This window comes from Opisthocomus hoazin, chromosome 18, assembly GCF_030867145.1.
Source record: "Opisthocomus hoazin isolate bOpiHoa1 chromosome 18, bOpiHoa1.hap1, whole genome shotgun sequence".
NCBI lineage: Eukaryota > Metazoa > Chordata > Aves > Opisthocomiformes > Opisthocomidae > Opisthocomus > Opisthocomus hoazin.
The window spans coordinates 9,313,524-9,336,984 of NC_134431.1; the positions used below are offsets into that span (position 1 = coordinate 9,313,524).

The 23,461-nt window shown below is 35.7% G+C and overlaps 1 protein-coding gene across 3 annotated transcripts; it reads left to right on the top strand.

Annotated features, from left to right (window-relative positions):
- The first annotated feature begins 202 nt into the window (after positions 1 to 202).
- LOC104328836 (translocating chain-associated membrane protein 1-like 1) lies at positions 203 to 22,701 on the top strand. Of its 3 annotated transcripts, XR_012765811.1 has the most exons (12): positions 203 to 371; positions 6,281 to 6,341; positions 8,591 to 8,709; positions 9,676 to 9,792; positions 9,882 to 9,940; positions 10,707 to 10,791; positions 11,118 to 11,188; positions 11,272 to 11,376; positions 13,537 to 13,680; positions 14,528 to 14,688; positions 17,663 to 17,847; positions 18,269 to 22,701. XR_012765811.1 is itself a non-coding variant. In XM_075438799.1 (11 exons), the coding sequence occupies exons 1-11, from the start codon at positions 252 to 254 to the stop codon at positions 17,734 to 17,736; spliced, it is 1,116 nt and encodes a 371-aa protein (XP_075294914.1). In that variant the 5' UTR covers positions 203 to 251; the 3' UTR covers positions 17,737 to 22,701. The 3 variants fall into 3 exon arrangements, 2 of the variants coding, with proteins under 2 accessions (XP_075294914.1, XP_075294915.1); XM_075438799.1 differs by having other exon boundaries at positions 17,663 to 22,701; XM_075438800.1 differs by lacking the exon at positions 203 to 371 and adding an exon at positions 1,096 to 1,149 and having other exon boundaries at positions 17,663 to 22,701.
- Positions 22,702 to 23,461: the final 760 nt, after the last annotated feature.

Consider the following 23,461-nt stretch of genomic DNA (forward strand, 5'->3'; position numbering starts at 1 on the left):
TCGGCCGCCGCAAGTGCCCAACTGCCCCTGAAGCACCGCCTTCTTAGAAACCGCTGTTCCAGACCGCCTAACGACTAGTTGTCAGTAATGCCAATCATAGGCGCTGTTAGGTTTGATTGGCCGGAACTCGGAAGGGGGTGGGCCTTTTGGGCCAGCGGTGTTTACCGGGCGTGAGGTGGAGGCTGTTGAGGAGTTGGGAGAGGTGCTGTTTCCCTCGGTCGGGCTGCGCGGGCCTGGGAGTTGTCCCCGCCATGGGGTTTCGCAGGAAAAACAAGAGCCCGGCGGTGCTAAGCCATGAGTTCATCATTCAGAACCACGCGGATACCGCGTCCTGCCTGGTGATGGGCCTCTTGCTGGGGCTCATGTTTGAGGTAGTGTGAGGGGGCGAGGGGGCCGGTGGTTGCCGCGTCGAGCCGCACCTGCTCCGGCTGTGGGGCAGCCGCGGCGCCCTCGGCTTCCCGCTCTGGAGCTTCCCCAGTGCATCCTTCTCGTTCGCTTCAGCCTGCCCCACCCCCTCCGGCTCCTTCTGCCTTTTCCCTTCTTCCCTGAAGGGTTATGTCCCTTCTCTACCCCGAGGCCTAACTCCGTGGCATCCTGCTCGGGCACCCTCCTCTCCGTTTCTCGGCTGTCTTCCGAGTGCAGCAAGTTTGCTGCTCTCTGTCTGCCCCAGCTCAAGTACTCCCCTTTGCTTTCTCTAATGAGTTGTCTTTGCCAGCTCCCGCTCTCGCTATGCAACTCCGTCTCTTACCTTCTTCTGTCAGATTGCTGCGTTTCATTTCTCATCCGGTTTTCCTTCATCTCTGCATACGTTTCATTCCCGGCACCCTCCCATAAGCTCCCTTTTACTCAGTTCCAGTCTCCTGAGTTATAGAGCTCCTCGAGCCCCGTTGCTTAAAAAGGAGTCGTTTTATGTTGCTTTATTGTGTCGATTTACTTTTTCTTTTCCTCCCCCCCTTCGCCCAGTTCAAAAGTCCGCGTGGCAAAGCAGCTAGGAACACTGTTATAAAGAGGGTTTCAGTCAGTCTCTGTCGTTTTGAGCATGCTTAAGCAGATGATAGTTAAAAACTGCTAGTCACCCTTTTGCACCACTGCTCAGTCTATTGCTGTGCCTGGCACAGCTCCCTAGTGATGGAGAATCTGAAGAAAAATGTGAGTTGAGGCAGTCTCAGCCTAACTTCTGAATTCCTCTTTGCTTTTGTGTTTGAAAGTTATCCTAAAGTTTTTTTCCATGTGCAAGCTGCGTATTAGTTTCTGGGGTAATGGATTAGGCATCTCTCTTAGGCACCTTTTTCCCACTTTTGGGACAAAAGCCTTGAGTGTGTTGCTACATGACTATTTTATGTTGGTGTTGAGTATGGGATAAGGCTTGGTAAACAGAGTTTAAATTCTGGATAGACAACTTAAACACTTTACAGAAATACTATTGTGATTACAACTTAAATACTTCACTGCAATATTTCAACATTTCACATCAGTTGGACAAGATTTAAAATAAGATAATTTTAAATTAAAAGTATTGTTAAATTCTGAGATAAAATACTTGCATGTAGGTGTTCTGACTTTTTCTTGACCCGCTTCTGGAGACATTAAGAATACTGGAGAGAAATAAAATAGAGAAAGCAGTTGTGATGGTCAGATAATTTCCTTTGAAATGGTGGACAAATGCAGTGTTGAGGTATAAAAATTTGTGTCATCTGTGGAGGAGTATGTCATAAAAGTTAATATATTAAATGCAGAACTCAGTCTTGGGATAAAAAAAATAGCTAGGGACTTGACAACATGTGTGCTAAAGACTTTAAGAAATAAAGTAAATGTCTACACCTGAGATAAAGTAAATCCAGTTTGGGCTCCCAAGTGGAACTTTTTATGTGTCTTTATATATGGTACTTTTGAAAAGATGTGTCTTCTTGCTGTTAAAACCAAGTGTTTTTTTTTGGAGTTCCATCGCTGAATTAAATATGTCTTAACTCAGGCTTTGTATACACCACGGAAGTTATATTTCTGTAACTCTACAGGTATTGGAAGGAACTGTGCAGCTCTCCCAGGGCGAGTGTTATTATTTTGGTGAAGGTGATTTCTTTTAGAGGAAAAAGGGTGAGTTAGTATTAGTTACATCCAAGGGTAATTAGCAAATTATCTCATTTCTAGTCAGCATAATTCTAAAAGTTCAAATGCAGACTAGAGTCTAGTGTATCTTGTGATATGCTTTTTTTGTGCTGGTTTGAATATATACTATTATACTTATTATCGTATAACTTACACATCTGCTCTCTTTTTTTGATGCAAAAATTACTTTTTTGATTGAGGCACCTCTCATTTATTATGCAGAGGAATGGTGGTGCTATATAACAGGTTAGACCTCTGTGTTAGACGTCCGCCTCATTCATTGCAGAAAAGCATACCAGAGTTATTGGAATGATATCTATATTTCTGTTGTTCATTGTCTGGGTCTTATGTCATCTTTGTTATGGATAATCCAGTCTTCCAAACGAACAAAACTAATGATGAAGTTCCAGTAAATTTTGGTGATGTTTATCATGATTCTGTATGAAGGGCTTCATAAGTGTTTCTGAATTTGCCTACACAACTGTTCTGTCAATATGGAATCATTTACTTGGGCTTACATAGTACTGTAGTAAATAAAAGGGTTTTCTAGGTGACATTCAGTTGCCTATATCCATGAGACCATGCAAAAAACAACAAATATGTTAAAATTAGAAATGACCATTAGAGTGTCATAAATTCAATTATAAGATTTTTCCTAAGGGGAATTCTTACATGTAAAGTTGTTTATCCACCTGCGTTGTACTTTCCTATACCTTAACTTTGCTGATTATTATGAGGTCTATAGGTGTGTGTAGGGATATTCACTCTGATTATACCATACTGAAAAGTGGCAGTTAAATTTTAGTGTGTTAACAACTTCTTCCTTCTGCAAGAATATTCTAGTCTTTTATGTGCCCAATCCTACTCCGTTTCTTGACAACAGAGTGGATCTTGTCTTCTAAAGAAACCTTTCTTTTAGTATTTATGGTTCTTTTTAAGCTTCTGGTATCATCTCAGTGTGTCATATGATTTCTTTCCTCCTAGAACAATTTACCTAATCTTTTCATCTGTGGCTCTCTTACCACAGAATACCATTTAATGGGGCTCCCATACTACCAGCAGAGTGACACACTTGTAGTATTATGTTGTGTGCTTCATGGAGAAACAGAAAAGCTAACTTGCTGGGCTCTAGCAAAGATTCTTACCACCCTTTTCTTCGAAAGAGCATTAAAAAAAGCTTGTTCTCAGGAAAGCTCTCTAATGAAGGGGTCTGCTTGAAGTTACATGATACTGCCTGAATGACCTTCTGCAAGTGAGACTGTTGCTGTGGGCGCTGAGCAATGACTTAAGGAAAGCAAGCGTGTTTGGTTTAGTTAGGTGCTGATGACGTCAATACCTGTGTAACTATCTATATTTTTCCTGTTTTTCTAGGAGCAGTTGGCAATGTACTTTTCACACTCTGATTCCATGAGCATTTTAAGTTAGTATTGATGCTCTGGCTGCTTATTCTCCCCATCAAGCACACAAAAGAACTTCTGTAGCTGAGCAGTGCATCATATTAGGAAATTCGTGTGTGTTAAGATTAATAGGGTTTTCTCCTCCCTTGTGTCTTGCTGGGTCAGTTTTAACTTGTGTAGTTTTCCTGTCCAGTTCACCATACCAGTACTTTTGAAGGCACAAATGTTGAACAGAGCAACTGGCAGTAAAGAGAAAGGCAGGATTGCTCCTTTTGATGGTAGTGCTGGTTTACAAAAGGTTAAACTGTTCATAGAACTGGAATGTCAGAAAGTCTGTTTTGAATGCCAGAAAAATTGGCACTTTCATTTTCCTTAATGAGACTTCCTCCTAAAAGCACTCCTCTGCATTGTGACATCTCTGCTGCTTAATTTCACAGGTGCACTCTAAGTGTAGTGAAGCAGTTTGTGGTCATCTTGTGGTTTTTTTTTGCTACAGAGGATCTTTTGCATTGCTGTGCCTCTTGGTTACTTTGTAGCTGGATAAATTATTTTATATAGTCCTGAATGTTCTTAGTTACACTCTCAGAAATTAGATGTTGTAACATCTGAGGAAATTAGCTTTCTTTTTTTAATTTATATTTCTTTGTTCTAAGTCATATCTATTAAGATCAGCTTAAGAGAAAGCGTAAAAGAAGAATGTATTTTTTTCCATCTGTTTTCATATTATGCCTGTTGTACTTCTCTGATTTATGAACTAGATAACTGAGAGCTTGCAAACATAGTAAATGTATTTGTAAACATAGTATAAGAATTTGCTATTGGCAGTGCAGGACATAATTCCATATTGCATTGTGTTTTCACAGCAAAGGAACAAGTTTTTGGTTCCCCCCCCATTCCACTTATATCCCTGTGTTACAGCTTACCAATCTTTGAGTTGTATCAGCACAACTGTTTTTATCTAAAGTTGTGCAACAAAATAATGAAATGTTTTCAACTAAACAAAGCAAACATATTTACCTCTTATCACATTGTAGGGTCATCCAGTAATCAACATTATTGTTGCGAATGAGAGGTTAGGTTGCTTAAATGATCACTCAAAGGTTTTGCAAGAAAAGATTATACTGAGAATTTAGAAAATGTGAGCTTACAAAGTTTGTTGGCAAGGTCCGCTCTATTACTTATCAAACGAAGGGAATACAAAATCAAAGGAATTTGTGAGGAGAAAATGATTTATACAGAGTAAAAGAAAAGTGTAAGGGTGTAGGGGGACCCTCCTGTTGAGTCACCAGGTTTGGACTGGACCCCTTTGCTTTCTAAACTCCTCCTCAGAGGGGAGCCTAGGTGTGGCTGGATCCAGAACCGGCCTTAGACCGCGAGGGTTTATGTCTAAGGATATGTTTAACAGCAATTCATGGTGTGTTCACAGTTTAAAGACAGAGTGACAGGAAGTTAGCAGCTATTAATCACTGGTTAACTTAACATTTACTAAGTGGTTGAAAAGAATTTGCAGTCACAGTAATAGAATATTATGTTTTGAATCGATTCACACACACAAATTCCCCTTGAGTTCAGTGACATACTCACTTCAAATCAAGTGATTTCTCAACGGGCAAAGGCTGAGTCTCGAGATCAGCCCAGGTAGTTCGCGAGTTATCTGAGAGGCGTCCCATTCAGAGGGAGTTACTGGGCGCAGCCCGCTGTGGATCAGAAGAGCTCAAAGGGCCTTTCTTGGTGCTGCTGTTTATAGGGTCTCAAGATGACTGACTTTAGGCATCAGTAATTTTCCATCCTGGTCACAATCCACATGATGCAGACAGCAACTATTCAATTCCAGTACCACGCAGAATGTACAGTTCTGACATTTACCAGGCAGGTGCGACTCCAGGCATCAGGAGTTTCAGGTGCAGTCAGGGAGCGCCTGATCGGCCCAACTCACTGCTCTTATACAAAGACAAGGAAAGTGCTAAGTCGTCCTGATTCAGTGCACACCAGCCAACTATTCCTGCAGTGCAAGCAAGAATACAATGTTGACTGGTTCTGGGATTGCCAGGTGAGGGGGGGCTGTACCACTATCAACAGTTCTATTGCTACAGCTAGTGACTAAATATACTGCAGCATGGCAATGGGAAGACATTTTGAAGACGTAGGGATGGCTGAAAGTGTTGGGGTTTGGTTTTTTTTTCAGTTGGTTGGTTTTCTTTTGTTTTGTTTTTTTAAATCCACAAGCTAGTTTTGCCACTGGATAAAAAGTAACATAAAAGTATACCATTAGTTTCTTTGATTGTACTGTAATTTTTAGAAAATGCTTGATTTTTCATGCAACAAATTGATTAATCTTATAATTTTACTATGATGTTCTGAATATTCTATTTGTTTATACGGACACTTAACCAGAACATTGCTTTTTTGAGTATCTTGCAAAGTTAGGTGGAACCTGCCATCTGATATAATTTAGAGAGTCTTTTAACTTTTGAAATAAATGAAAGCCATTTACACTTCTAAACACTTCAAAATGTTATTTAGTACAGCAGTGAGTAATTTGATCCTTAGCTAAAAGGACATAATTCATGTCCTGACCCTATGCAGCAAATATTAAAGGATTTTCAGCAAGGTGAGCCTCCACATTTGTGGGAGATAAATAACACCTTCAGGACTTCTTTGATTTAAATTGTGTATTTGAGAACTTTTGTTGATGGCATAATCTTCTGGTTTTGAGTGTTTATATCTAGCTTGTTTGAAAAATCTGATATTTTTCCTTGTTTCTTTTTGAATTTCAGGTCCCAGCCAAGTATGCCATCATGTTTATTGCTATGCAGTACAATGTCACCTATACCACTGGTGAGATTAAATTTGTTTTTTTTTCTTATAATACAAGATCTCAACTATTAAAAATTACTCAAGGCTTCAATTCACTTTTGTAATATAGTGGAACTCTCATATTTGTCTTGTCTGTTTTCGGATTTACTAATACTATATTCGCTGAAACATTCTAGCATTTTCTCTGTTGCTTGTGAATAATTTGGGTTATTTTTCCCCGTAGTTAACACTGCTACTAACTTACATTTTAATGTGAAAAGCATATATTCTTTCCAGTTTTTGATACAATCAACAGGAGTTACCAAGTAACAGAGTATTGTGGTAATATTCTAGATACCTGTTGCTTATTTGTGATTTCTCATGTCATTAGTAATAGATTTCTGTTTTATATTTCAGAAATACCACATTATTATTCTCACATAACTGATGTTGCTGATTCAGTCATGCTTTTAAATAACAAAAGGAGAAAGTACTGACTTTTTTTAAAAAAAGAATATTCCTTTTTTAAAATTTCATACCTGCTGCACTATATACAAGTGGTAAGCAGCTAATGGGATTTCTTAATTTGTGAACTCAATTTTTCTTAATAGTATTGATAGCTTTCATTTTTTTCCAGGAATTAATCTGCACAAAGTCTTGAAAAAAATGGGTACTGTGGTAGAATTATTCCAGATCAGAAACTAAGGTCCAGAGAAAATAGCAAAATCTGTGACTTTTGTTCTAATCTTGACTTCAAAATTTGAGACCTCTGTGCTGCAACCATTCTAAATAGTGTAGCCTTCTGACTGCATTTAATATCTTCAAAATAATGCATTGATCAACTTTGTTTGCAGTAATGAATATATATAATTTTTTGCAAATGTTTCCTGAGATGTTTAATGTTGAACACTTGAGGTGTACACAGTCAACGGACTTCTGTTTTACTGGCATTTGAGCAGCATCAAGTAGAAATCTCCTATGGCAGAGACAAAAGTAAAATCCATGTGTCAGTTACCAAGATGCCTGTGATGTGACTTCTTCATAGTGTTTGGTGCATGCATGTGTATGTATCTGTGTGGATATACATACATACAATGGAAAGAACAAGGTATAGCTTTCTTTAGTTTTAATAGGAGGTGTGGATGAGTTCTGCACAAGCAATTCTGAGGTCTCAGTTCTGGCCCTCTGCAGACAATGAGTGTATTACTAGTGAAAGTCCATCCTGAAAAACAGTGGGACCAGGCAGAAATAGCATTAGCTATGCAATTACTCGTTCATTGATTATATCACAAGCTGCTTTCAAACATAAGAATAGGGCATCTGACACTTAGAGTTATATAGATGTCCTGTTTGTTAGGACCTTAATGTACTATTCATGTTACAGGAAGCAGTAATTGTTTTCTTCACACCTTTTAGCCTAGTTTCTTTTGGGGAAAAAAAAAAAAATTGTTTGATGTCTGTATTTCTGCTGTTTTGCATTTGGGCAACACAAACAGTTTGACAAATCATAGAAGTCTTAAAGATAGCAAAACTCCTTGATGTTTATGAAAAGTGGTGGCTGTATGGGTAAGAGACATCCAAATTAATGCCCTCTCTTAAGTGAAAGCAGAAGAACGTAAATGTTGAACATGCTAGCCTGTAAATCAGGATGAGCATGGCTCTCGAGTAGTTGTAGTACAAGTTCTTTTTTTTCCATTGCAGCGTCTCAGATGCGTAAAGAAAAGTGGGGTTGTAAGGGGTGTTCTCTTCTTTTGGTAACTTTGGTTTTGATTTGTAGCAACCTATTGCTAATTCTGGGGAAGTTGTTACTTACCAATGTGTTGAACTACCAGGGATACTATCCCCACTGTATAGTTTCTTTTTTTCCTACATATAGTTGTGATTCTTAAGATGGAATCTCGTTTGGTGTCTACCAAAGTATAGAGGATAGGGTGTTGGTGTGTTGCGTTTTGGTTTTTTTTTCCTTTTTTCTTTCTTTTTTTTTTCCTTCTCTTTTTCGATGGTCTAGATGAAAGAAATGGATTGAAGCTACAGCTCAGTGTATACTGCTCTCAGTAGTTCGTTCTAGGCTTATAACTATATCGTTGTAATGAAGGAAAAGATGATCTGATTTATCTAATTGGGCATAAAATGTAATTTTAAAAAACATAAAACTTATAACTAGTATCCTGTATTAATTTAACATAACTTCCAAGAACAACGGTCACTGCTGCCCTTTCTCAGTTGCAGAGTACTCCTTCATAAGAATGTAAAAAGAAAGTAAAAATGCACCCTTTTTTTTTTTTTTTTAGATGACAACAGCGAGCAGTTTCATTTTTATGACTATGGTCCAAAAGACATTGCCACGATCTTCTTTTACATGCTCGTAGCTATTAATCTGCATGCTGTAATCCAGGAGTACATATTAGATGTAAGTTTATTGCTGGGATATAATTTATTTTTATAAACATGTCATTTTTAGCCATCGGTTGCCAACAGTTTTTCTTCAAGATCACTGTAAGCTGTGGTAGAAGGAATGGTTTAGCATTTAGAAGCCCTGTTATGATTGATCCTTTTGTTCTTTGTCAAAAATGCAAATAGACCTTGGTTTAGTGGTGGACTAGGTAGTGTTAGGTTAACAGTTGGACATTATGATCTTAAGGGTCTGTTCCAGCCTAAATGATTCTGTGGTTCTCGGATATTTTTACAGTGGTATTTCCTCAATTTGTTATGGTATAAACCACTGAATCTTTCTTTCAGTCAATATCACATATATTTTTCTGTAAAAGCAGATGTTAAATGTTCATGCCTTACTCAAAATATCTGTGAATGAGGCCTGTTGCATTACATTCACAAGATAGATTCAGAAAATTAAAAATGAAAATTACTGCAGTGGTGGATTTCTGTTTGTCAGCTGAGCCTTGCCTTAAACAGGGAGCTTAAACTTCGTTGTGTGCTCTTTTACATCAGCTCAGTTGTGAAATAAAATGAATTTGTTAAAGCCATAGTGAAGATGATGTATTATTAACTGATCTTAGAATGTCTTCACAAATAGGCCATCTGAGCCACAGAAGCTCAAATGGTTTTGAAGTGTGCAAAGAGATTTGAAAAATTTAACAATATGACTCTGATTATGGGGAAAAAAAAATTGTATGACTACATTATCTGAATATTTTCCATGTGAACTTTACCATAATGGCAAGTCTTATTGAAGCTAGTTGTCATGCCAAGTGCTGATCAAGATCTTAAATGGTGGGAGCTATGTATTTTGATTGAGGAATAGGAGATTTTGGGAGGAAAAAAACAGAAAAATAAACCAACTTGAGAGTGAACACTAACTCCCAAATAGCTTTCTTATTTTAGAAATTACATTTATTGGTCTGTTTTTTGTTTCTAGAAAATTAATAGACGTCTGCATTTGTCAAAAACAAAGCACAGCAAATTCAATGAATCGGGACAGCTAGCATTTTTCTACTTGTTTTCGTTCATATGGGGAGCAAGTATTTTGAATGCAGTAAGTAAGTCACATTTTGTGTTGTTTTTATTTTAAAAATTGACTTAAAGTATTAAGAAGGTCCTTAAATCAGTGGCCTTTTTCTTTAGGAAGAACTCATAATGAACCCAACTTCACTCTGGAAAGATTATCCCCGTTCTCGCATGCTGTAAGTGTTCTATTTTCAATTTTAAAAAATCTTGTACTTCTAATCACTGAATATTTAACCATCCCAAATTTTAGGGAACCACTAATAAGGTAGTGACATTGGTACCTTATAAGAATGACAATTAGATGAAAATATTTTCTTCTGTTTGAAAACTGCCAGATGTTTTATCCAAAGGTAGTTTTTGATGATGTGAGCATAGTTAAATGTGTTCTTACTTTTCTTCCACTTAACCATGGTAGCTGAGTTAGTGTTTGCAAGACAGGATATGTAATAGGACTGCTGAACTCTTTCACACTAAACAAACATGTTTGTTGGAAACTAAATTTTCAAGTTAGAGGGGATTTATAGCTTGATTTTTTTCTTTTATTTTTTTCAATTAAGATGACATTAAATTGTGTTGTTTGTCTGTCCCCCTCCCCCTGTTTTTTCCCTGGCGAGTGTGATAGATGGAAGGGGGATAATATACATTTTTTAGGAAGGGAGTTTCACTGCTCACAGAATAAACTGTTTCTGCGTGTTAGGTTTTCTGTTTTTTTTTATTTCCTCCTGTCTCAAAAGGTGATTCAGAACTTGCTATCAAGAAGATTATGGATGCTAATTCAAAAAACTGTCACCACAGTATTTGCAGTTCCTGTGATTTAAGAATCATAAACTGTAATGAGTCAGAAATTAATTCATTTAAGATAACAAAATCAAATCTCGTGTGTCATGTTGAAAGCTTGAAAACTCATCATCTTGTGGTTTCTTATCCTGAATTATTGTTTAGTTTTCAGGTAAAATTCTTCTATATTTGCCAGATAGCCTATTGGCTTCATGCACTGCCAGAGCTATACTTCCAAAAGATCCGAAAGGTATGGAGAGAAGTTGTCAGTATAGTTAATTAAATATCTATTATTTCCAATCATTCATATTAGTATTTTTGTTTATATTAACTATATAAATATGTACATATCTATATTTGTATATTCAGTTATTTGTATACTGTTTATGTATTTTAATTGCCTGCATTTCCTATCTAATTTAATCCAGGTGATCTGTAGGTTTTGATTCAGATAGTCTTTACAGAAATGTATACAATAGTGTGAAAAATAATCAAACCTAATGAATGATATGTTTTTTCTTTGGGGACGATATGGTTAAACTGTAACAGCCTTTATTACAACTTCTCTAATTTTAGGAAGATATTCTGAGGCAGCTATGTTATATTTGCCTTTACATTGCTCATATCTCTGGGGCCTATATATTAAAGTAAGTATTTGCATGTCCATTTTGAATAGAAAGATTATTTTCTTCATTATTTCATTAAAATTTCTAACATTCCTGTTTTATAGTTTGCAGCATTTGGGGCTAATTCTGATGGTACCTCACTATTTAGTGGAACTCATTTTTCATGCCTCGCGTCTTTTCTACTTCAGTGATGAAAACAAGCAAAAAGGGTAAATCTTGCATGTATTTATTAAAATTCAGAACTTTGCTTATAATTGTGTGTAAGTGAATCTGCATGTATGTAAAAGTACTCAGGTAGCAAACATCACTTGTTCAATGTCCACTGTTATCCACTTTGAATTCACGAGCAAGTCATTGTCATTACATAGAGTCAAGAAAGCAAATTCACTTCATGATCATCATCATAAGGTTTTACTGAAGCTTTTGTTAAAGTCCCATCATAGCTGTGTGTGTATTGGCTTCTGATTCTGTAAGTTGCCTGTTTGTTTAGATGTTCATAAATGTTTGTATGTGGGGACCCTTGTTTTTAAAAACAATTAAGCAAAGAAGTAGTAAAAGCAGCATTCCCTGTAAGTTGTTGGCAGGTCTCTGTCCTTTTGGTAAGGTGAGAAAAGTTGTTGGCAGGTCTCTGTCCTTTTGGTAAGGTGAGAAAGGTAAGTAACTATACAACAGAGAAGGTAATGTCTCAAAAAGTGTAGTTGATAAGATGCCTTCAATTATACATCTCTTGAGTAAGATTCTCAACTATTCTGAGAATTAATGGCTATGCATTTGAGAATGGAAGGAGATGAGGAACTGAGATATTTGATCATGAGGAGTGCTAGGAAGAATTGGATGTGTTTCATCATTTGAATGTAAAGACTTTTGGAGGTTCCAGTTTGAGTAAAGCAGCCTTGTCGCACTTACATGTTCTTGTCTCTTATTGTGTCTTTGTTTTCTAAATGACTGCCTGGCTGGAAGAGATTATTGTGAATGCCTTGCTTTCCTTCATGCAGTCCCTGTATACAGGCAGCCTCCCTAGAGGCAGTGTAATGCTGCTGCTCTTTCTGGTCTTTTGACAAGATTAATTTGTGTTGCTTCTTAAAACTAACATTTTTAATGGGTATGCTGAATGTTCTTTGTGGAAAATCAGTGTTAACTGATGCAAATAGGGAGAGAAAGTTAGCTGATCTTTCACTTGTATGTTGTGTTTAATTGTGAAGTTTTTGGAGCTAGCTTATCTGCTTTTTGTTATATGCCATCCAAAAGCATGAAGGCTAAATATTATTAGGAGAACATATTTTCCTGTCTTATGAAGACTCTAATGGTCAGATAAGCAACTATATCTTTCTTTGGCTGGAAATCGGTTATCCTTTATGCAATATTACCACAGTTTAAATAACAGGAAATGGAATTTGGTTTTCATAGCTGATGAATTGCAGAAGTATTTGGGACATTTTATTTCTATTACAACATGTAGCACTTACAATGTAAACTCTAGAAACAACACAATGTCAAATACTAGGTGTTTTTCTTGGCTCAGAAGTTATTGTTTCTTCTCACAGTTCTACATCCAGACATTGTAGCTTTTCTCAAAATCTTTTTTTGGAGGAGGGCATGAAGAGAGTTGCTTTTTAAGCAGTCTTGCTTATACTGCCAGAGTTTTGAAGTATGTTTTCTTTAAGTTTTAAATCAGTTGAACAAGCTGGTGGGTTTTTTTTTCCAGTGGAAATTTTGGAAAGATGCTTTTTTCACACTGGTAGTGTCTTTTTTTAATCTATTCATCAGTCACACGATACGAAGTCTTTTTCCTATAGAAATCTTTGGTAGTATTACTGCCATTACATAGTTTTCTACATTAATTACTATCAGCTTAATAAAACTGTTCTTCAGGGTTTTTTCCCTGCATCCTGTAGCAAAACCTTCTAAATGCTGAAAATCTGCAGGATGGCATCTTTCACGGTTAGCTATAAGCTATTGTTAGTTATTTGCTATCTGATTGCCTTCTGTTCTTGTCCTATAAATGTCTGGCTGTTAAAAATTGTATATATTGTCTTGATTTTCCAACTGTTTAATAAGTGTAAATTGTACCTTTAATATCAGCTTTCTGGCCTTATAGCATCACGATTACTTATAAATGGCTTACAGCATGAATGCCAACTTGAGATGTGTCTTTTTACTTCATTGTGCTTTCTGGTCAAAAGATAGTATAATGAGGCAGACTGAGTGTTTGCAGATGACCGTATTTTTCTGTAATTATTGGTTCCCTCCATGGACATTTCCCTATCATTTCTGAGAGTTTTAATGAAAAGTTCTTTGCACATTTGACTTGACTGGAAAGAAGTGGACTAAAAGGAGAAAGCACATTAATTTAATTATTTTGTTTTCAGATTTACCATTTGGGCTTTACTTTTCGTAATGGTGCGTCTTTTGACCCTAACTTTATCTGTCCTCGCATTTGGATTTGGTCTGGCAAGAGCAGAGAATCCAGGTTTTTCCATAGCAGATGGAAACTTCAACGTACTCCCTGTGAGGTATAACAAGGCTAGTAGACATTCATGCTTCTGTAATGTGGAATTTCAAAATATCTTTTAATAAAACAATCCAGGACGATAATGTGTTTTGACGAATTTCCCTGGGTGATATTTTCTTCTTGAGTAAGGGAAGATAAATTTTGGTCTTTTTTTTCTACCTTTTTACAAAAGTAGCAGAACAGAATTTATGGGAAATAGAAAAGAAGAAAGAAAAAATAAACTTTTTTTTAATTAATTGTTGATAATTATCCAAAAAGCCTCGGATGATTATCTCTAAACTGCTCCCTCCCTTGCCCCTGTCTATACCAGACATAATATTATTTGTTGATATTAATACCCATAATTTTTGACTAATTATTTGTTTGGTGCCCTCCAAAAAGATTTTTATATCTTATTTTTTATATCTTCTATTTTTGCTTGTTAATTTTAAAATTTTATTACTTTTTCAGCATAGGCTCATCACTTTAACATTCACCCTTATAATTAAATGCCTGTAATCAAGTATGTGGGAGGGTTTTTGAATCTACATGATTTCTCATTCATAGATTGCTTGGCAGGAGGGGCCTCAGTGACACAATTCCCTATTGACCATTGAAAGCTATGGTCATAACTCCGTGATAAACATAATTGCTTCTAGCAATATACTTACATATGATTTCCGTTCACTTCTTGTGTGACACCCTAGTCTTGGGTAGAGCCTTCTGATACATCTAGTTTCCCATGGTATGAAGATTTAAATTGTTTTGATAGTAGACTTTTGGAGAAAAAATAAAATAGGTACAGATTTGCAGTCTATTAATAGTTAACTGAAACTTTTATCTGTCTCCAAAATCTCAAATCTTATTAGGATTGGCTGCCTGGGTGCTGTTTGTCTAACACAGGCCTGGATGATGTGGAAATTTATAAATTTTCAGCTGAAAAAATGGAGAGAACATGCTAAGAACCAGCTTCCAAAGAAAAAAATAACTAATACAAAGAGCAAACGAACAAAAAAGGAACCAAACAGAGGTCAGTGGCATATTTTTTCAGTTGTTTCTAGACCAAATGTTTTTATGTGTTGTATCGTCTTATATTTTTCCTTTCTGTAAAAGAGCAAAACCATCTGTCTTTTGACATGCAGAGAATATAGATAATATTATAGCTTGTGTAAATGTTGGGACATGTGCTTCTCTAATTCCATATTGCTAACAGGACAGCACACGGAGTACTATGTGTTTTAAGTGTTAGCCCTGGGTGATCTTCAGGATTATTCACTGAACTCTATGTTAATATAAATGCAAGGAACATTTCATGAAACTGGGCTTAGTGATTTCTTTCCATTTTAAATCATTCTTTTAAAATGTTGCTAAATTTATTTTTGTTTAACGTCAGGGAAAAGAAGTGTCATCCAAAATCCCTACTGTATTTCATAAATTCTGTTTCTATTATGTTTCAGACCATTAAAAGTAAGTTTGTTCTTCTATATAAAGACACATCATGTAAAGAACATCAAACCCAATGAAAAAGAATTCCAAAGAAACATTGTAGTAGCTGGCAAAAGACAGCTAATGGAGAAAGACTTTTAATTAAATTACATCATATCATTTCCAAATTCCAGTGTTAAATTAATTAAAGGAGTTAAATGGGAGTTAAGAAGGTTTGGTAGAGTGAAATTTCATATATATAATACACTGGATAGGGTTACGCATGAAAGATTGGGAATTGCTTCAGGGATTTGTGTAGAGCTTTGAAAAATGCAGTTTCTTGGGAATTTTACCACAGGCCAGCTCTCTTTCTGAAGTTGATCTTTATTTATTAGTTTCTACTAAGAGGAGTTGAATATCTGAGCATTCAGAGATTACTTGCTGAGTCAGCACTAGTTGAAGCCAATTGTAAGATTCTGGACTATAATGGTGCTCATCATTCCAGAGCAGCCTTTCCACTCTGAATGTAGCTGCAGATGCTTTTTTTTTTTTTCTCCTTTTTTCCTTCTCCAGTCCTGCAGATCATTCTCTCCTTTCCAGATGAATAACTTTGGCTTTCTGTGTTGTTTTATGGAATTAGTGAAATTCTTGAATTCCCAGGATGATTACTGTTTGGAATAACAGAAGTGATGCTGTAGTTTGACTTCATGTTTGCTTCAATTAGTCAAAACAAAAAATAGCACAGGCATTATAGCTCTCTGACGGCATATGTGGAAAAATGTTGTACATTGTTTATCAGTTTATCTTATTTCTAGTTGCAGAAGATTCACCCTTGTAGAAATATTCTAAAAGAGAGAGCTTGGGTTCCACTGAAGCCAGTAGTTTAGTTGCAGGCATTAGCCAGAAGTCATTTCTTTAGTCTACTTGAAGGCAATAGACGCCTCTTGTCCTCCAGGTCTTAAGTTGCGAATTCAGATTTGTTTGCAGTTAATGTGTCTGTACACTGGTTAGGCGTGATTTGCAAAGGATCTCAACAGTATAGGAAAAGAATATGTGTCTGAGGTTACTAGAAGTGGAGAGTTATGTTAATAATCATGTTCAGATTTAACTGGCAAAAGAAGGACTAGAAGTTATGTGTACTACAATCCTTCATAGACTGCTTTGTTCCATTTGTCCTGTTGCAGCTTCTCTTCATGCTGTGGCCTGATCTTCTTAAGCTAATGACAGACAAAGCTAGTAAGTGTGAAATGGCATACTCTCTAGGATAGCACATGCCTTACTGGTGTAATACCAGTATGCTGTATAACAGAAAAAAAAAATCCTAAGGAACCAGCAAAAATGATTTAAGAAATAATGGAGAACTGCTGAACTAGGATCCCAGTTAAACTAAGATGTTGCGGAAGAAGAGACATTGATTAATTCTTAGTTAATTAGTAATAAAGCAAAATATAAGAATGGTTAATTGGCACTCTGAGGAGAGCTTACCACGGGGCTCAACAAGTTTCTGTGCTGATTTATTCATCAATAAACAAAGTCTATAAATAAAATTTTTCTGAATTTCTTACAGTAGAGAATTGCGGGAAGATCTTGTGAACATGGAATAAGTAAAAAATGGCAAATTCCTAATTTGCAGTGCAATTCCTAAGTTTCTAAGCTACTAGAAGTAATGCATATTATGGAGAGAGGGAAAAGGAATCATAGTTTATGCATGTGCAACAATGGACTTCAAACTAGCATTCGTTTAATGAAAAATTTTAAATCAATGGTCTTTTTCCTGTAAACATCAGGTCAATTCCTTGTTGCAATAAACCCCCCCCCCCAACAATCCCGAAACCCCTCGGCCAGAATGTACCATCTGTTGTAGAAATCTATGTGCGTATCTACATCCCGAAACTTGTATGCCATGTTGACAGCCCCACTTGAAAAACCTTAGACTACTGACAGAAAGATACAGAAAAAGATGACAGCAAGGGGAGAAACTAACTACCACCTAGCTCAAAAATGTCTGATAGGATACACCACAGAGTTCTAAAACCTTAAGCAATTTTGAGCAGGTAAATAGCAGGTTACTGTTTGCTATTCTTGTAACGTAAGGATAAACAATTTTAATGTAGTAGCATGTTTAAAATGAACACAAGAGGGATATAAAATACGGACAATTTCTAGAAGTAGTTTCTGTGAAAGTATGGATTGAGATTTAATTCCTGGGTTTCGGTCTGTCAGTGGCTAATAAAACAATGGTCTAAGTGCAAGTTAGACCTCAGGAAGTCACAAAGGTTCCCCTGGAATCCAAAAGAAATTATGTTGGTAGGTTACCCTGTTTTTTAATATTCTTCTTGAAGCATCTGTTTCTCTTGGAGACAGGAGACTAGACTTAGAAGCAACTTTTGTCTGATTCCTGTTTGTATCAACTTTGTACAGCTCTTAAACATTTTACGCACCTAATTCCAGGTTCATTTCAAGTGAAGGAAATACTTAAGCTTTTTTTTTTTTATTTAATTTTCCTGGTCTAGGTTCTGTATTTTTTTCATGTGAAGCAAAATTGTGTTTGTTTACTGTACTTTAATTTAAAATTACAGCTGACTTTGTCAATGGATCAGCAAAACTAGAAGGTGGAGCATCACCAAGAATAAGAAAATCAAAACCAGTATGAGAACACAAGCTAGTATTGGAAGACAACATTTGACAGAAGACTGTGACTTAAAAAATTGACACTACAGAGACATTATTTGGATGTCTTTATTATTTCAATGGACACTATCAGGTTATATTTTTAGAATATTTTTTGTTAATGACCCTACACTTGCGACAAGATCATCTTTGGTCTACCTTAACCCAGTAGTCATCTCCAAATTTCACGTAGCTTTAACAGTGAACACAGATGAATCGGTTTGAGCTTCTGATTCTGTGATCAGAAGTGATTACATTTCTATAATATTTGCATTACAGACACTTCAGAAGGCTGTCAAAGTTATCTGTCTATTCATTTGTTTTTGCAAAATCAAAATTTTGTACCAAAAAGATCCTGCCATGTCTGTCTGTGTGTCCATCTGTCGTCCCCCCCCGCCTTCCCTCTCCAAGAATTTTTTTCTTTATTCTTCTTACATCAAGTAAGAGGTATATCTGAACTGGCCTGGTAAAAAACAAAAAATGTTCTATACCTGATTTCTCTTTAAAAATTGCAGATTTAGAGAGAGGGCAAATTCTGACAGGACATCACTGATCTTCTTTCCGTATAAAGGTGAGACTAATGTTTAGTAAAAATGCAAATTATGTGCCTTGGGAAAAATGCTAGACTGCCTGTTGGATTTTGCAGTGGATTGTATTGTCTTGTATGCAGCAGGGGTGGAGGGAAGGAAAGTAGCCAATTGATCTGTAGTATAATCTTAACCCTTCTGAAATAAAAGACAAAACTTCCGAATATTTTTAAAGAGCCAGTATTTCATTCTTGCTATCATGTGCCAGATTTTTTTTCAACTGTATTTTTCCTTTAATTTATAATAGACATGTCTTAAAGTTCTGGGTCTACACAGAGGATGTTTAAGTTAGGTGCTCAAACAATATTGCAATGACTGTTTCACCAAGCATAACCTAAAGGTTTTTTGTTCGTTCTTAACCTGTAGATGATCATTTAGTTTAGTCTGACTCAAGGTATTAATTTGCTCCTTGTGTGAACACTTTATCTGGATATGATTTTAATATTAATATGATTATATTATAAAAAGATTAATGGTATTTTTGTAAGTAGCTCTTGTAGATCTGAGGCTGGTATCTCAATGCTGGGTAAGTTTCATGAACTCACTTTCTTATTTGCCATAACTTTCTGTCTATGTAAATGGATTGTAGGAATATTACGTGAATTCACATAAGTCTATAAACTTCTACTGAAAATGTTTACCATGGAACTAGAATACATTTGCTAATATTTTTAATAATCTTGTGTAATAGAGTGCCACATGTGATAAAAGTATCATCTTTTGAACAGTTTGGGTGAGATTTTCTTAGCCTTTGAGTATTTCTCAGCATGCTGCTCACAGGACAGTGTTTCTTTTGGTGTATGCTGCAAAGGTAAGCTTACAGTCTGTAGATTTCAATTTGTGCACACCTAAGTTACTAGGCTTTTACAAGTGAATCCACACAGCGGTTTAGGTGTCAGTAGCCAGTTCTAGGCACATAAAACTAGACAATTCTGAACTTTAAAGATATTTTTTTTCTTCAGCATTATCAGAAAGTATGTTCCTAATACTGCCACTTGAATAAAATGACTCCATGCTTAAATATTCTTAGTATGTGACACTCATGATGGCCATTTCAAAGAAGATTGATTTTTTTTCTTTAAAGGTAATTTATTTAAATTATTATTTTAGAAATACAAATGCAATGCAAGTATATGTATAGCTACAATTGTATTCATGTACACTTATATTTGATGTAGGAATCTCCTCCTTTGAACATGATTAATTTTGTTTTAAATGAAAATCACTGTCTGTATATTAAATACTTGGATACATACTTACAGTAACACCAAATACATTAAATTAATTCTAGGCTTGTTATTATGAAGATGTTTCAGAAAACTGTTTGCGACAAAATGTCTGTTTTACTTAAAACACTGTTCCTGCAAATTTAACAGCGTAATTACTTCACAGATATGAAGATAGTTCCATTGAATTTACAAAAAAAGAAAATGAGCCAGTTGGTGAACAACTAGTTCATTAATAAAAAAGCAAGTGTATATGCTTTTAGAAGTAAACTGAATTAAGGCAGTGATTCTTACGATTTTTCTTTTGGTTTTTACTGGCTTGCTAATAGAGAGTCTGTGAAAGCTAAAATGAAAACTGTTTCTTAAATCAGATGACAATGAAGATGATGTTTTTTTTTCCTTCCAGCTGAGTGGGAATGAGGAATCAGGAAAGTAGAACTCGGGTGAAAATTATTAACTCACAGGAATACTTGCTTAGATGTATTTTAAGCAACTTCTTTCTTTTGTAAATTTACAAGACTAAGACAATTTTGAGCTTATATCTGCAAGTACTTTTTAAATGCTTTTCATGGTGTTTAAATTAAAATTTGTTGGTTTGTTCCATGTTTAGAAAAAACTGCCACATTTGGGGATTGTTCCATATATTAAGTACAAGATTTTGTAGGGAAGGTATGAGATGTAGGTCATCAACTGTGAATTTCCAAGTGCTTGACAATTTCTTTCAAATTGTAGCTTTCAGAAACATTGCCAAAAATGTCTAAGGTCTTTGAAATTACTTTTCTTTAACCAAATACTTCAACCAATTCCAAACCCCTTGGGTCACAGCAAGATCCGAGGTCAATCCAGGCATCTCGTTATGAAGTCAATAAAACAAAATGCTCAGTAGAATTCTCATACAGGACTGCTTAGCTGACTGAGACATATTTAAAGCCAAATCTAAGCCAAAGGTAATGAGAGTACTGCAAAGACATGTTTATGTCACAGAGCATCTTCAGAAGCCTTGGAAACACAAGACCTAAGTGCCTTGAATCAGAGAAGTCAGAAATATGCGCTTGAGGTCTGGGGTAAAAACTGCAGCATGTTAGGGTTGTGCTTGGTGGGGTTTGTTCTGTGGATTTTTTTTTGTTGGTGGTTGGTTGGGATTTTTTTGTTGTTTAAATATAGCTTTGTCAGGTTTTTTTTGAGAACCAAGATGACTGTGTTTTTCATGTTTTTTAAATATTATGAGTGTCACATAGAGAAACAATCAAATTAGACACTGATTTCTTCCTGTTTCAGCCATGTAGCCTTTGCTGAAGTGGCATAAAATCTGTCAGTACAGATGTTGAGGCGTGTTCCCTAGTGATGTAATACTGTAATAATAATCTTATTAAGCTCTTTTTACGTTTATTTTAAGATTTTAATTTATGTAAATCATAAGACTTTCAGAGCAACTGTATGTTGTATCTTGTCACAGGCTAATTGTAAGCTTAATTCATATATCAGAGGCCCTTCGCAAATAGTCATGTGCACATCAAAATATAAATTATTACTATGCATATACTTTGTGGGGAAACCAAAATCAGGTCATCTTACTTTTAACCTTCCTTTCCTCCTAGTGGGTATGTAAGAGTTGTTTTATCTCCTGAATATTCTTTTAAAGATAAGAGGAAGGGCATCTTTTAGGCAGTGTGGAGAAGCTTACATTATCTATCTTTATCTCTGTTTTTAAACTGTATGATAGGAATCAACAGATTGTCTTGGTTTTAAAAGCAGAATAATGAGAAACCTTCCTTAGCTGATACATTTTACATTCTCTGCTTACTGAGGAGTTGAGTTGGTTGCATGAAGTGGAATAGAGTGGAGGTTTTGTGGTGGCATAGCGATGTGGACAGTAGAGTTACTCTTGCCTGCTCCTGTTCAAGTCCACTAGAACCTGTAATTATTCAGAGTAGGTTCTAAAAATGCAGAATGTTGTCTGGGAGCTGGAGTTTTAAACAAGTTCTGAAAAATGCTAGAATTTCTAAATGTTTGGTCTTTTTGAACGCTGTGTAACTCCGTAAATAATTAGTTTCATTATTTTGTTGATAAAGGAATTGGGAGGGAGGAGGCAATGTTTCATCTGTGTTTATTAATGTTAAAATGGGCAGGTGCATCTTAAAATGAAAGCACATACATACTACCTTTCTTAAACCATCTGAATGTTGACTTTTACTACAAAATATTTCTAGTACTTAAAGAAATGGGTAAAACACTGATACTGTAATCTATGAAATTTTAGATGCTTAGCTTTAAGCCTCAGTAGCTGGAACTGAGTTTATGAATTTACTGACCACAAGCAAGAGAGAAATGTTTACAAACTAATGTTGTTGTAACATTTCTTTGTTACAATTATCCCCTAATTTTCTTACATACAGTTACTCTTTCAGTGAAACAAGCAATCCACTGCAGGTTACATTGACTAACATGTGACTGTCTGATTGCAACAAATATACTGGTTTGGTTTTAATTCCCCTTGAGATGTATTTTCTTTTCAGTTAATCAACTTGTCTGTCCTTTTTCTGCTTAAACAATTAGTTTTGAAATGTGTTTTTTAAAAATTCATTATGAAAAATAGATTTGCATAAATATGATTTAATAATTCTATAAGCTAAAATTATGGTTTAGTGAAAGGCTGCTGAAATACCATAAAGGATTTTGCTGAAACACTAGTTTGTTTTACATAGTTTGTTTTACACGGTTTTCCATGAGAATTTGATTGTTTAATGTGTAATCAATAATGTATAGCACAAGACCTCTGTTTTCAGTGTATGTAAGATTCTGTTTATTCACTTGAGAAAGGTTTCTTTAGCAATATCTTATCCATTTTAAAAAAATTGTTCTCTAATGATGTATTTCAGATGCATCTCATTTTACTCTATATTTTTGTTTAATTTCCTTTGTTACCATTGAATAATCTGTTTTATTGTTATACTAAACCAGTTACTCTTGATAGCCTGGTCAGTTAGGCAGATTAGCCACACAAAATTGGATTGCTAGTCTAGGAAGGAGGTATGTATGTACTTTGCGTTTATTAAAAAAAAATAAATAAAAAATCAAGAGACTCCACTTCTTCGACACTTTACCCGTTTCCTATCCGTGTTGGTTTTCTTTGCTTATTCAATGCCAGAACAACATTTCTGTATAGTCCCTGTGATGTCTATGTGGTAATTTCAGGGTCTTTTGTACACCAGATATTCTTCCCAACTCCAGTCAAGCAGTCTGAAATCAATCTGCTGCAAATTTTTACTTGGTGTACAAAAAAAATAATAATACAGACATTAAAGCAAGTTAAAATTTTGTGGTTATCAAAAAGTGCCATTCAGCCCCAGAAAACCTGTTGGTAATGTGACAAACCACAGTTCTGCTTAACCTAGTTAGATAGGGAACCCAAAAATAAAGTTTCCGTATGAATATTAAAAATATCCAGTATCAAAGACTGGGGAGGGGATTCTAGGTTTGGGGGAGCAGAAAGATGTTTTCTTTTATGTTGTCAGTTTATAATTTGGGAAGGGAAGAGAAGGAAAGCTACTTCTGTTCCGGAGTATTACTGGAAAATGTCATAGCTTAGAACTGATGGGGTTGGTTTTGTCTGTGGGTTTTTTGTTGTTGTTTTGTTTTGTTTTTTCTCTTTTTTAAATGGGGATCTTGTTACTATTTCCTTGTGAAACATTTCAAAAAATAACTTAAATCCTATCAATAGATGGAATTGGAAGAAATCTGAGCTTGAGTAAAATTTCTTATAAAGAGTGCTTGTTGACCATGGTGCTTTTTTCTGTCTCTGAGCAGGGAGTAATTAAATGGGCAGAAGAAACAGGATGTTTCTCTTGCACTAATTGTCCAAACAGAAATTGGTCTTGGAAAATTCAGGGGACAA